The 13,343-nt window shown below is 42.5% G+C and overlaps 1 protein-coding gene across 5 annotated transcripts in view; it reads right to left on the bottom strand.

Moving 5' to 3' along the window:
• LOC149310334 (frizzled-3) overlaps positions 1-13,343 on the bottom strand; it is a 61,565-nt gene that overhangs the window by 39,188 nt on the left and 9,034 nt on the right. For 4 of the 5 annotated variants that reach the window (XM_089528740.1, XM_089528742.1, XM_089528744.1 and 1 more), the window contains exon 2: positions 6,249-6,738. In XM_089528740.1, the coding sequence (XP_089384866.1) occupies positions 6,249-6,437 (189 nt within the window). In that variant the 5' untranslated portion in view covers positions 6,438-6,738. Of the gene's footprint in view, positions 1-6,248; positions 6,739-10,387; positions 10,468-13,343 lie in introns of those variants that run through there. The other variant, XM_089528741.1, reaches the window with a different exon arrangement.

The raw sequence follows: 13,343 nt of genomic DNA, 5'->3' as shown, positions 1-13,343 counted from the left end.
GTAGAGTTGGAAGAGACCACTAGGGCCATCCAGTCCAACCCCCTGCCATGCAGGAAATCCAGATCAAAGCATCCCTGACAGATGGCCATCCAGCCTCTGTTTAAAGACCTCCAAGGAAGGAGACTCTATCACCCTCCGAGGAAGTGCGTTCCACTGCCAAACAGCCCTTACTGTCAGGAAGTTCCTCCTAATGTTGAGGTGGAATCTCTTTTCCTGTAGCTTGCATCCATTGTTCCGGGTCCTGTTCTCTGGAGCAGCAGAAAACAAGCTTGCTCCCTCCTCAATATGACATCCTTTCAAATATTTAAACAGGGCTATCATATCACCTCTTAACCTTCTTTTCTCCAGACTAAACATCCACAGCTCCCTAAGTCGTTCCTCATAGGGCATGGTTTCCAGACCCTTCACCATTTTTGTCGCCCTCCTTTGGACACGCTCCAGTTTCTCAATGTCCTTTTTGAATTGTGGTGCCCAGAACTGGACACAATATTCTAGGTGGGGCCTGACCAGAGCAGAATACAGTGGCACTATTACTTCTCTTGATCTAGACACTATACTTCTATTGATGCAGCCTAAAATAGCATTGGCCTTTTTAGCTGCCGCATCACACTGTTCACTCATGTTCAACTTGTGGTCTACTTGGACTCCTAGATCCCTTTCACACGTAGTTTCATTCAGCCAGGTGTCATCCATCCTATATCTGTGCATTTCATTTTTCTGCCTAAGTGCAATACCTTACATTTCTCTGTGTTGAATTTCATTGTTAGCTTTGGCCCAGCTTTCTAGTCTATTCAGGTCATTTTGAATCTTGATCCTGTCCTCTGGGGTATTAGCTATTCCCCCTAATTTGGTGTCATCTGCAAATTTGCTAAGTATGCTCCCAATTCTGTCATCCAGGTCATTGATAAAGATGTTGAATAGCACTGGGCCCAGGACAGAGCCCTGTGGGACCCCACTGGTCACTTCTCTCCAGGATGAAAAGGAGCCATTGCTGACCACCCTTTGGGTTCGGCCGGTCAACCAATTACAGATCCATTTAGCAGTTCCTTTGTCTAGCCCACATTTTACAAGCTTGTTTGCAAGAATGTCATGGGAAACCTTGTCAAAGGCCTTACTGAAATCAAGATATACTATATCCACAGCATTCCCTTCATCTACCAAGATGGTAATTTTATCAAAGAAAGAGATCAGATTTGTCTGGCATGACTTGTTTCTCTGAAACCCATGTTGAGTTTTTGTGATTATGGCATTGCTTTCTAGATGTTCACAGACTCTCTGTTTAATGATCTGCTCCAGAATCTTTCCTAGAACTGATGTCAGACTAACTGGACGATAATTGTTGGGATCCTCTTTTTCCCCCTTTTTGAAGATGGGGACAACGTTTGCCCTCCTCCAGTCTGCTGGGATCTCTCCTGTTCTCCAGGAGTTTTCAAATATGATTGCCAATGGCTCCGATATTACTTTTGCCAGTTATTTTAATACCCTTGGATGGAGTTCATCTGGTCCCGGAGACTTAAATTCATTTAGATTAACAAGGTGTTCCTCTACTATCTCTTTACTTATTCTGTGCTGAAATTCCCCTATTCTGTCCTCTGCTCCATTATCATCAGGTTGAGCACCCTTTGCCTTTTCTAAGAAGACTGAGGCAAAGAAGGTGTTGAGTAATTCTGCCTTTTCTCTGTCTTCTCTTAGCATTTTGCCATCTTCTCCACGCAGTGAACCTACCGTTTCCTTCTTCTTCCTCTTGCTGCGGACATATCCAAAAAAGCCCTTTTTATTGTTCTTAACCTCTCTAGCAAGTCTGAGTTCATTCTGCGCTTTAGCTTTTCTGACTTTACCCCTACACATGCCTGCTATTTCTTTGAATTCCTTTTTTGTGATTTCCCCCTTTTTCCATTTCTTATACATCTTCCGTTTCAAACTTAGCTCCGTTGAAAGTTCCTTAGTCATCCATCCTGGTTTCTTGAGACACCTCCCGTTTTTCTTTCTCACTGGAACTGTTTGAAATTGTGCCTTCAGTATCTCCCTTTTGAGAAAGTCCCATCCGTCCTGAACTCCCTTCTCTTTTAGTATTTCTGACCATGGAATCGCCCTCAGTACTTCTCTAAGTTTACTGAAATCCGCTCTCCTAAAGTCTAGGATGCGTGTCTGACTCTGCCTGGCTTCTCCTTTCCACTGTATAACAAACTCCAGGAGAACATGGTCACTTCCACCTAATGATCCCACCACTTGCACCCCATTAACCAAGTCATCCTTGTTGGTTAGGATCAGATCTAAAATAGCTGACCCCCTTGTTGCCTCTTCCACCTTTTGGACCATGAAATTGTCTTCCAGGCAAGTGAGGAATTTGCTAGACCTTGAGGATTTGGCTGAGTTTGACTTCCAGCAAATATCAGGATAGTTGAAGTCGCCCATCACTACTACATCTCTCTTTTCTGACTGTGTGGTCATCTGTTCTAGAAAGATATCATCCAATTCCTCCGTCTGACTTGGGGATCTGTAGTAGACTCCCACCGTAACACCCTTGTTGTTTCCCTCCCCTTTGATTCTTATCCAGATGCTCTCCACCTGGCTTCCATGACTGATGTCCAGGATCTCTTCACTGGTGTAAATATCTCTGACATATAGTGCTATTCCTCCTCCTTTCCTGTTTGGCCTATTTCTCTTAATAAGGTTATACCCCTCTATTTCCACATTCCAATCATGAGACTCATCCCACCAGGTTTCAGTGATGCCTATTATATCATATTTGCTTTGTTGTACTAGGAGTTCGAGTTCATCTTGCTTATTTCCCATGCTCTGTGCATTAGTGTAGAGACATCGCAGACCATGGTTCCCTTTTACTTGCTGCCTGTGCAAGTTTTTTTGCCTCCCACTGTTGGGCCCTTGCACTGTTTGCCTTGTTTCCTCTGTGTCAGTTTGACTATTTTCGCCATCCCTTTCGCCTTCCTTAATATTGTCTCCCTTCCCCTCGGAACTCAGTTTAAAGCTCTCCTGATCAAGTTCTTGAGACTGTTGGCAAAAACATTTCTTCCAACTGGCGTGAGATGCAACCCGTTTGTTGCAAGAAGTCCCTCCTCATGGAACCGCAGCCCATGATTGAAGAATCCAAATCCTTCTCGGCGGCACCATCTGCGAAGCCAGTTGTTCACATCCGCTATTTTCCTCTCCCTTCCTGGACCATGCCCTTCAACTGGCAGAAGAGACGAAATGACAACCTGTACATCCATTCCTTTCAGCTTCCTACCAAGCGCCTCGTAATCCCTTTTGATGTTCTGAATGGTGTGTCTTGCAGTATCATTAGTTCCCACGTGGACCAAAAGGAAGGGGTATTGGTCAGTAGGCTTGACCAGTCTCGTCAGCCTCTCTGTCACATCACGGATCTTTGCCCCTGGAAGACAACACACCTCTCGAGACATCTTGTCAGGCCTACAAATCACTGCTTCTGTACCCCTCAGCAAGGAGTCCCCCACTACGACCACACGCCTCCTCCGAGGCTTAGCAGCGACTGTTTCCTCGGGTGGGACTCTCAGGCTCCCCTGTTCTGTCCCCGAAGCCTGTCCATGCTGCTCTTCTTCATCCTCCTTGATAAGGGAAAGAGCTTGTAGAACTCCACTCATGCAACCATGAATCGAGTAGGCCTGTTGCACAATGGCCAAAAAAACCATATGTGGAAGGGAACTTATATGTGTGTATGTCCCCAATAGGATTCAAATCCTAGATTCCTGTTGTTGCAAGCTGACCAGTGTTGGACAGCTCCTAGTTGTTCTGCTTATACAATTTGGACAACCTGATCAAATATTAGGATTTATATAAATCATCTAAACAGAACCTCACCTCTTTAAGAAACAAGGTACCCTGTAGCAACCTGTCGGTTGTAATTTGGGGACAATTAAAAGCAAACAAACAGCTGCACAATGATAACAGAAGCTATTGCCTGCAAGGAGGTAACACGTGTGCATCAGTGCTAAAATGCAGCGGAGCGCATCTGGTCCGGGACAGAGGGATCTCCCTCCTCCGGCCGCGCCTGGGCTCTCTGGCCTTTCAGATGGACATGGCTGGGCTGACTTCTTCTTCTTTAATGCTGAAGTTGGGCCTAGTTGCCTCACAGCACAGCAGCTTCTGAACTGTCTCTCCCTGCCTGGCTTTGTTTCAGCCGTTAGAAAGAAGGCAGGAGAGAACAGATCATGAATATAAGAAGAAGAGAAGAAATATTAAAGTGTTTAAGACAAAGTCAAGGAAGGCGGAGAAAAGGAAAAACACAGCCTACTCGGAGCGAGGCAGGAAAAAGACTGAGGGATGGTGGGGGTTGCTCCTCTGGTGGCATTGGCTCCTTCAAGTCTGTTTTTTTCTGCCTATTTTGGAGCAAGAGATGGAATCAACCCACGTTATAGGATGTTTCCACCTCCATCGCTGGAAAATGAATGGAATCTGTGCCAGAAGAGTCAGGCCTGCCTTCTTTGGAGGGACATCTGCCCGCATTGCAGGATGCATTTGTGTCACTTGAAAAATAAGGTTTGCTACAGGGTCTTCAACAGGCATTGCAGCCCAGGCTGGAAAAACCCTCAATATTAACTGATTATTCTCCTTCTCACCCAAATAAATAAGAATATAATTCAAGAATTACCTTCTTCGCCTGAACTTCTCTTGGGGATAAAATGGTACCAAAAGAATCCCACATTTCCTGCAGGATTTGGGGGAGCATTTGAGGGCAAGAAATATCTATTTTTAGGAGGGCAGTCCTCCGGGATTCCTTATGGGGCCAGCGCAACTCTGAATCCTGACAGTTATCTACTCCTCAACTGAATTAAGAGGCAAAGATTTTGATTATGTAAAACCAGTCATGCTGAATAAACACTGAATGCTGTCATTTCTATATGAATCTACCTGAACCTTTAAGATCCTTAGGGGAGGACATTCTCTTAGGTCCCAAACACAATGCAGAAATAATCCAGTTTGAGTCCCCTTCAACTGAACTGGCTCAATGCTAGGGAATTCTGGGAACTGTGGTGTTTGTGAGACTTTTCACCTTCTCTGTCAAAGAGCTCTGGTGCCACAATAAATTACAATTCCTAGGTTTCCCTAGCATTGAGTCAGGGAAGTTAAAAGCGGTCTGAAAGTGGATTATTTCTGGAGTGTGTTTTGGACCTCAGTCCCACTACTATCATTTGGTCCATGATGGACGTGAGGACAGGGGAGACAGCCTTTTCAGTGGCTGCTTCTAGGCTACTGAGTTCCCTTTCATGGGAGGATAGGCTGCCCCCTTCTTTCACTGGCAAGTGAAGACCTTTTTATTTATCCAGGCATTTGAGGATTACAGTCATCCCTCCATATCCATGGATTCAACCATCCACAGCTTGAAAATGATTCAATTCTCCCCGCCCCTTGATTGTGCCATTTTATATAAGGGACATCATTTCACTATGCCACTGAAAAGAATGGGACTTGAACATCCACGGATTTTGGTATCTACAGGGGTCCTGGAATCAAGCCCACCAAGGGCCCACTGTAGTTGGTTGTGAGTAGTCTTTTTATGTTTGGATCCCCCCCCCCCCCCCGATATTTATATCTTTACTGTTATGTTTTTAAATGATTTCACACTTTTAAATAATTATCTACTTGTGTTTAAACGTTTTTATGATTAGTTTGTTAGGTTTTTTTTTTTTAACTTTATCTTGTGTGAACCTTGTTTTAAGCTGCCTTGGATCCCATGTTGGGAAGTAAGTGATATGCACACATAAAATAATTAAATAAATAGATTTTTTCAACCATCAGCATTTACAACAGCAGATGGATTCACTGCTTAAGTGCCCTTTAGCAAATTCCTGAGATCAAAAAATGCTGGATGAATTACCACCTCATCTTAATATTGCTAGGTACTTCCCAAACACAAACTTGTCACACACTGCTGGTCTTATAAATCACGTCAGCCATGGTTATCCACGTCATACAAAGAACGAATATTCACTGTCTCAAGGAATTTTCAAAGGTGCAAGAAAAAGCCACGTATTCTACATGAAAAGTACTTCTATGCAAAACAATGTGGAATCTCACAGGATTATAACGTATCCCCCTCAACCTCTGAAAGCGCTTTCTTTGTAGGATGTTAGTATGGTGCAAAGTGCCTTCAAGTGCATCAAGGTAACTAATGCATCTGCGTTTTATTGTTGCAAGCAGCTGCAGTGAAAAACATCAACTCAGAAGGCAATACAAATAAATGCATTTTACAGGAAAACATAAATATTTACCTCCATTGCTAGTGCTGCTGTTTGCTGATCGTAATGGTTCAACAGGTTAGGCATAAATGTGCTATTGTATGGTAGATCCTGGCACATCCTCAAGATGATTGGCTCACAGGAAAACAAGCTGTGGCCACATGTGCAACCTACAAGAACAGCCAAAGGCCAAACCCAGTGGATCACCCAGTTTGCTGCCATCCTTCTCCAGTGGTCATGGGAGTCTCCAGGTTATTCTATGAACATTGCTGAATATTTGTGCATCACTGTCAGCATTTCAAGTTCTCACCCTAAGGTTATTCAGAGATGGAGTGAACGTTTGCATGGTTAGAATTTAGCACAGCCCAACAGAATGCTTGCATTCCCAAAACTAAGGTGCTTCATCTTGGCCTTTTGTTTCATATCACCATCCAAGTTGCATTAGGTCATGACAGCAGGTTGACTACCCACATTCCCAAACAGAGTCCATGTTGGCAGCTGGGATCTTCTTCAGTTAGGCAATCTAAAGAGAAGAACATTAAAAAAAATACATTTTATTGCTATTGGTTCAAAGTAGCTTATGAATAATAAATAAAAGATACTACTGGACCCTCTCACCCTGTTCAGTCAAACCTCCCCTACCCAAATTCAGTACTTCACGGATACTTCTACTTAGGACATGTGTGTATGTGCCTTCGAGTCACCTGTCGATTTATGGTGACCCCATGTATATGTGCCTTCAAGTCACCTGTAGACATCTGGCAATCCAATAGATTTCAATGGGTTTCATTGTGTGCATGTGCCTTCAAGTCATCTGTTGACTTATGTCAGTCCCATGAAATTCATAGGGTTTTCTTAGGCAAGGAATACTCAGAGGTGGTTTTGTCAGTTCCTTTTCTCTGAAACAGAGCCTATAGCACCTGGGATTCATTGGTGGTCTCCCATCCAAGTACTAAACAGTTAACCCTGCTTAAAATTCAATTTCAGACTTCATCTGGTGCCTTCAGGTATTTAATCCCCAGGACATCATACACAGGGGCAAGGTCTCCTACAGAAGTGGTTGGACATCCAGCTTAAGGCTGGGGAAGTCGGGTTGCACATGTGGACACATACTGCACATACAGATGTGCATGGTACATGAATATTGTGCATACAGATGCACACGTACATTTGCACATCACCATTCAATGTAAGGGCTGAGGGGCACAATTCATAACTTTATTTTATTTAATATAACCCCAACGCAGATCTTAGCCACCGTTTGCGATATGCAATTTTCCAACTCAGAAGTAAATCACATAAAGTCAATTTTCTGGGGTACTTTATAGATCTTGTCATTTGTAGTCCCTTTTTCCTTACTTTCACATTAGTCCAGTGGCAAACCAAATACCCATGTGAAATCAGCAAACAGGACAGCGACTGGCATTCAGAAGACTGCAGCTTCATGATTCTATGATCTAGGAGACCTAAGTCTACAAATGCTTATAAAGTACTAACTTTCTTTCTCTCAGTTAGTCTCAAGGTGCTACAAGATCCCTTTGTGTACTAATCCAGATGGACGTGGCTATGGGTGCATCTACACTGTAGAAATAATGCAGTTTGACAGGGGTCTTTAGCCTCCTCTGCCAGAGTGCTGGTGTCTCACAAAACTACAAATCCCATGCTTTTGTAGGATGGAGCCATGGTGCTAAACTGCATTATTTCTACATCGCAGATACACAATATGTCTTTAATCTAGGAAGTAACTTATATCCAAAATAAACAGTACCCACTGATAAAGGTTATGACATGAAATTCCATCTATGGATCAAAACTGCTGTATTGTAGTTTCTGGATGAAGACCAGAGAAATGACATTTGCCAATTAGTTTCTGCTGAACACCAAAAGCCTGCCACTGGTTGTGATTCCTCTAAAGTGGAAAATCATAATTATTGTAGTGTTCATGCAATGCTTCTGCCATTTCCCCCCAAACTCGAGTTTACGCACATGAAGCATTCGTCTTCCAAGAAGGAAAGCCATATACTAGTTTCAGCCTAGAAAACAAATTTGGCACAGAGAGGAGGTAATTGGCACAGCTGTGCTGTCTGGTTGGCACAGCTGTGCAGTCTGCATGGCACCAGGCCCACTGATTAAAAAGGGCAGGGGAAAATTTTAAGCTAAGATTAAAGATTTAGCTGATTAGACCTAACGTTAAATCGATTAAAGCCTCCGTAGCCCCAACAGTAGTTTGGGCTGCTTACAACATCAGCCTTACTTGGAACCCAGATGACTGACGAAAACCTGGATATTACAAGTCAACATTGACTCTATTTTTTTACTACTGTAATTTGGCACTCACAAAGCACAAAATGGCTAACTTTTAAACTGACAGATAAGAAATGCCTTGTTGTTATTCATTATCCTTTATACCATAGCCAAGTTACAATTAAAATTGACAGTCACTTTATAAATTTAGGGCAGCATATTGCCCCCCACAATCTAGTGGAAAAAATAATAATGTGCTGCTAATTGGCATATTTTTAACAATCCGTAAGTGACAATTTCCACACTATTTCCAGGTGCTAAAATACAGCTGAGCTGACATCTCACATACGGTTCTTTTTATTGTGAAGTGTTCCTTATTATTACGAAGCTGTTCCACAGTTCGTGTTAGAGAGAGTCAACCATGCTTAAACTGCGAGAAGGTTCTCTCATTAGTTGAACACTATGTTGGACCACTGATCCATCCAGTGCAGTATTCACAGAATCACAAAGTTGCAAGAGACCTCAAGGGCCATCCAATCCAATCCCATTCTGCCATGCAGAAACACAGAACCAAAGCATCCCCGAAAGATGGCTCTCTAGCCTTTGTTTAAAGACCTCCATCACTCTCCAAGGGAGTGTGTTCCACTGTCGAACAGTTCTTACTGTCAGGACGTTCCTCCTAATGTTGAGGTGGAATCTCTTTTCCTGGAGCTGGCATCCATTTTTCCAGGTCCTAGTCTCTGGAGCAGCAGAAAACAAGTTTGCTCCATCCTGAATATGACACTCTTTCAAATATTAAAACATGGCTATCATATCACTTCTTAACCGTCTCTTCTCCAGGATAAACATAACCAGCTCCTTAAGTCTATCCTCGCATGGCTTCATGGTTTCCATACCCTTCACCATTTTAGTTGCCCTCCTCCAGACACACTCCAATTTCTCAACCTGCTTTTTGAATTGTGGTGCCCAGAACTGGACACTGCATTCCAGGTGAGGCCTGACCAAAGCAGAATAGAGTAGCACAATTACTTCCCTCAATCTAGACACTATACTTCTGTTGATGCAGCACAGAATCATTGAGTTGGAAGAGACCGCAAGTCCAATCACCTGCCATGCAAGAAGACCCAAAGCAAATGGGCATCCAGCCTCTGTTTAAAAACCTCCAAAGAAAGGGACTCCACCACTCTCCAAGGGAGTGTGTTTCACTGTTGAACAGCTCTTATTGTCAGGAAGCTCTTCCTAATGTTGAGGTGGAATTTCTTTTCCCATAGTTTGAATTCATTGCTCCAGGTCCTATTCTCTGGAGCAGCAGAAAACAAGCTTGCTCCAGCCTCAACATAACATCTCTTCAAATATTCTCTGCCTTGCATGAGAATAATTCTCTGGACAGTTAAGAAGAGAAATCACCTCTTCCTGAACAATCACCCACTGACTTTCTGTACCAAAGTTGTGAGAGCTTGATACCAAATTCTGTTCATGCCAACCACATGCCCTGTTATAGACCTGCTGTAGTTCATACACTCTGTATGTATGTACCACAGAGGCAGGGTGACCAGATGTCGTAATTGAAAAGGAGGACAAGGCATTGTCAAATGTTGGGAATTCCAGAAACATGTACGACATTACCAAAGAAGCTAAAAACACTATGACAAATGTAAATGTATGCTTCTTGGTAATGCTCAAAATGGAAGACATTTTGGAATTCCTCCTGGACCAAAGGCTGAAATGTAGGACGTGTCCTGGAAAAGGAAGATAGCTGGTCACCCTCCACAAAGGAGAAGCTTCTTCGCAAAGCAAGTAATGTGGCAGATGAAATATTGATGCAACATTTTAAAATCCAGTTCTTGAGCACATATATTGTAAATATTAAGATCGACCATTTTTGCATTTCTTTGACTGAAATATTTTGGAGGTTAGAAATTAAAAACCTTTTCAACTCCTGGTCTCTGATTTTAATTGAACAGAAAGGACCTCCCGTTTTCAGACGTCTTTGCAGGGGGGCAGCAAGGCAATTTTCCCTATTGGGGCAGAGATAAATGTTAGAGTGAGGCTTTGGGGCATAGCTCCCTATAAAAGAGGTTTCTGTGGGAAAAGGTTTTCATAGGTAACAATAAAAAAATAACATCCAGTTAATGCAATTTTAATTAGGACGTATGTTGTGAAGCTTCAGGGGGAGAAAGCAAGCCAATTTAAAATACAATACACAGTATTCTACATGCAAAATAGTTGTGCAGCCTAAATAACAGGGACTGGGGATTAAATGCACATTGTGCAAGTCATCATGCTATAATGATCTGAGCTGTTAGTAAAGTCTAGTGCACCGTGATTTTTTGAGCAAATCTGTGGAAAAAGTGACCACATGACGCTCTTTAAAATATGTTACTTTAAAAAAAAACCCAAGACATCTAAATGTTTTTTTCTGATGAATGCCTGAAGGATGTCAGAGCATGTGTCAAAAGTTGGGAATGAATATTTATATGCAGCAATAGACGCATTGCAGCATAGGAAATGTAAATGTTTGGAAAGGCTTCCTTATCTGTGTACAATGTTCTGGTAAGTTCATGAAGTCTTACAGTTGGGGTTTTGCAGGATTTTACCATATCACTTTTTGATGCCCAAACTATGGTCCAAAACACACTGCAGAAATAATCCCATTTGAGACTGTGGTTCAGTGCTAGGGAGTCCTAGGAAATGTAGTTTATTGTGGGACCAGAGCTCTCTGAAACTATTGCTCTCAGAATTCCCTAGCACTGAGCCAGGGCAGTTAAAGCGGTCTCCAACTTGATTATTTCTGCAGTGTGTTTTGGACCTAAATCTTCAAATGCCAGAAATCTGAGACTAAGGGAAAACTTCATGGTGGGGGAAAATCTTCTTTGGGTAGGGGACAATGCCCTCCATTTGGTCCTACATCCCTCCTTCTCTGCAACGATCAGGAAGCTCTTTTTTTAGAAAAGAAAGTACAGAAACTTGAAATGTTCCGTGTAAGTAAAATGTAAATGTTATCGACGGCTCACAAACAGCATTGGTCTATTGTTGAATACCACTGCTATACACAATCCTAGGATAATCCTGGTGCTGAAAGGGTCCCCCAGAGGCTACCAAGTTCAATCCTCTGCTGAATGCAGGATTCCCAGAAGGTAGCTGTCCAGCTTCGTTTTGAAGACATCCAGAGGAGACTTCCAGCACTTCCCTAAGCAATTGTGTCCATTGCTGAACCACCCTTACCATCAAGAAGTTCCTTTTAATATTCAAACGAAGTGTACACACCCGTAACTTAAAACCATTGGGCCGGGTCCTACACTCTAGGGCAGCAAAGACCAAATCTGTACCCTCCTCTACCTGCCTCACAGTTTTTACTACTACTACTACTACTACTTTTATATTTGTTGTTTTTATGTACAGCACTGTGCAAATCTACAGCGCTATATAAATAAAGAATAATAATAATAATTGTATTTATTTATATCCTGCTTTTTCTCAAAATTAGGACTCAAAGCGGCTTCCAGTTCAAAAGCACAGTACAATTAAAACACACACAAGTGACTATTAAAATATAATTAAACCATTACAATATTAAAACTAGTCACTTACCAAAAAATAATAAAAAATAGAATACAATGAAAAAGATAAAAGCCCTAAAATTCTGTGATAAATCTATGAACAACTTGTTTTAAACATTTTTTCATCATTCGAAAAGACTATGTTTTGTAATCCTTTCTCCCGTTTTTTACCAGAAAAACAAAAAAATGGAAGAAAAAACCCTGTCTCTCCCCCCCCCCCAACAATTTTTCCAATGGGGTAACTTTCCCATTAATAATCTCTTGCAATTTGCTGCATGCAGTTACACTCAGCATCTGGAGAATGAAAAGAATCTGAACAGAGAAGAAAAGAACAGCAGGAGTCCCTGGAGCCTTTTCTTCTCCAGACCTCAATGCAAGACAGAGAAATCTCCAAGCTTTGCACTTGCCACAGAAAATGGGAAGAGCAAAGAGGGCTTGGTGAGTAAGCCAAGGGGATGAGTGCTGACCCCGGCTAAACTGCTGAACTCCAGCCTACAACCGAACACCTGGAACGCCCACAACCGGTTCATTTCGAAAGCCCCCTGGAAGTGAGCAGTGCAGATTTCGGCAAGAGCAATCTCAGAGGTGTAGCTGGAGGGGGAGACTCAGCAACACAAAATGGGGGCATTGCCCCCCTTCATTTCTAATTTTTAGCACTGCAGTAACTTATAACTTCATCTAAGCATTTATAAACACAGTTTAGGCATCCAAAGAAAAAGTGAGAAAGCAAAGTGACTGTGTGGAGAACACACATAAATGGAGAAAGGTAATGTACAGTATTGTATTACACTTCGGGAGAAAAAATGAAATCCACATATGTAGGATGGCAGAAACCTGGCTTGACAATGGTCCATGCAAAAGGGATCCAGGAGTCCTTGTAGACCACAGGTTGAACATGAATCAATGGTGTGATGCGGCAGCTAAAAAAGCCAATGTGATTCTAGGCTGTACAGTGTCCAGACTGAGGGAAGTAATAGTACCGCTCTATTCTGCTTTCGTCAGGCCTCAACAGGAATAATCCTGTGTCTAGTTCTGGGCACCACAATTCAAAAGGATGTTTAGAAGCAGGAGCATATATGCTTAGCAGAGGAAGGTGACCAAAATGGTGGAAGGTCTGGAAAACACCAAGCCCTATGAGGAGTGGCCTAGGGAGCTGGGTATGTTTAGCCTGGAAAAGAGAAGGTTAATATGTGCCATGATAACTCTGTTTAAATATTTGAAGGGATGCCATGGAGCAAACTTCTTTTCTTCTGCTCCCGAGAATAGGACCCAGAACAATGGATTCAAACTATAGGAAAAGAGATTCCACCGAAACACCAGGAGG

The sequence above is a fragment of the Sceloporus occidentalis genome, unplaced genomic scaffold, assembly GCF_023333645.1.
Source record: "Sceloporus occidentalis isolate IW3139 unplaced genomic scaffold, rSceOcc1.0.p SCAF_6, whole genome shotgun sequence".
NCBI lineage: Eukaryota > Metazoa > Chordata > Lepidosauria > Squamata > Phrynosomatidae > Sceloporus > Sceloporus occidentalis.
Note: the sequence above shows the minus strand (reverse complement) of the source record. Positions and strands in the feature narration are given on the sequence as shown.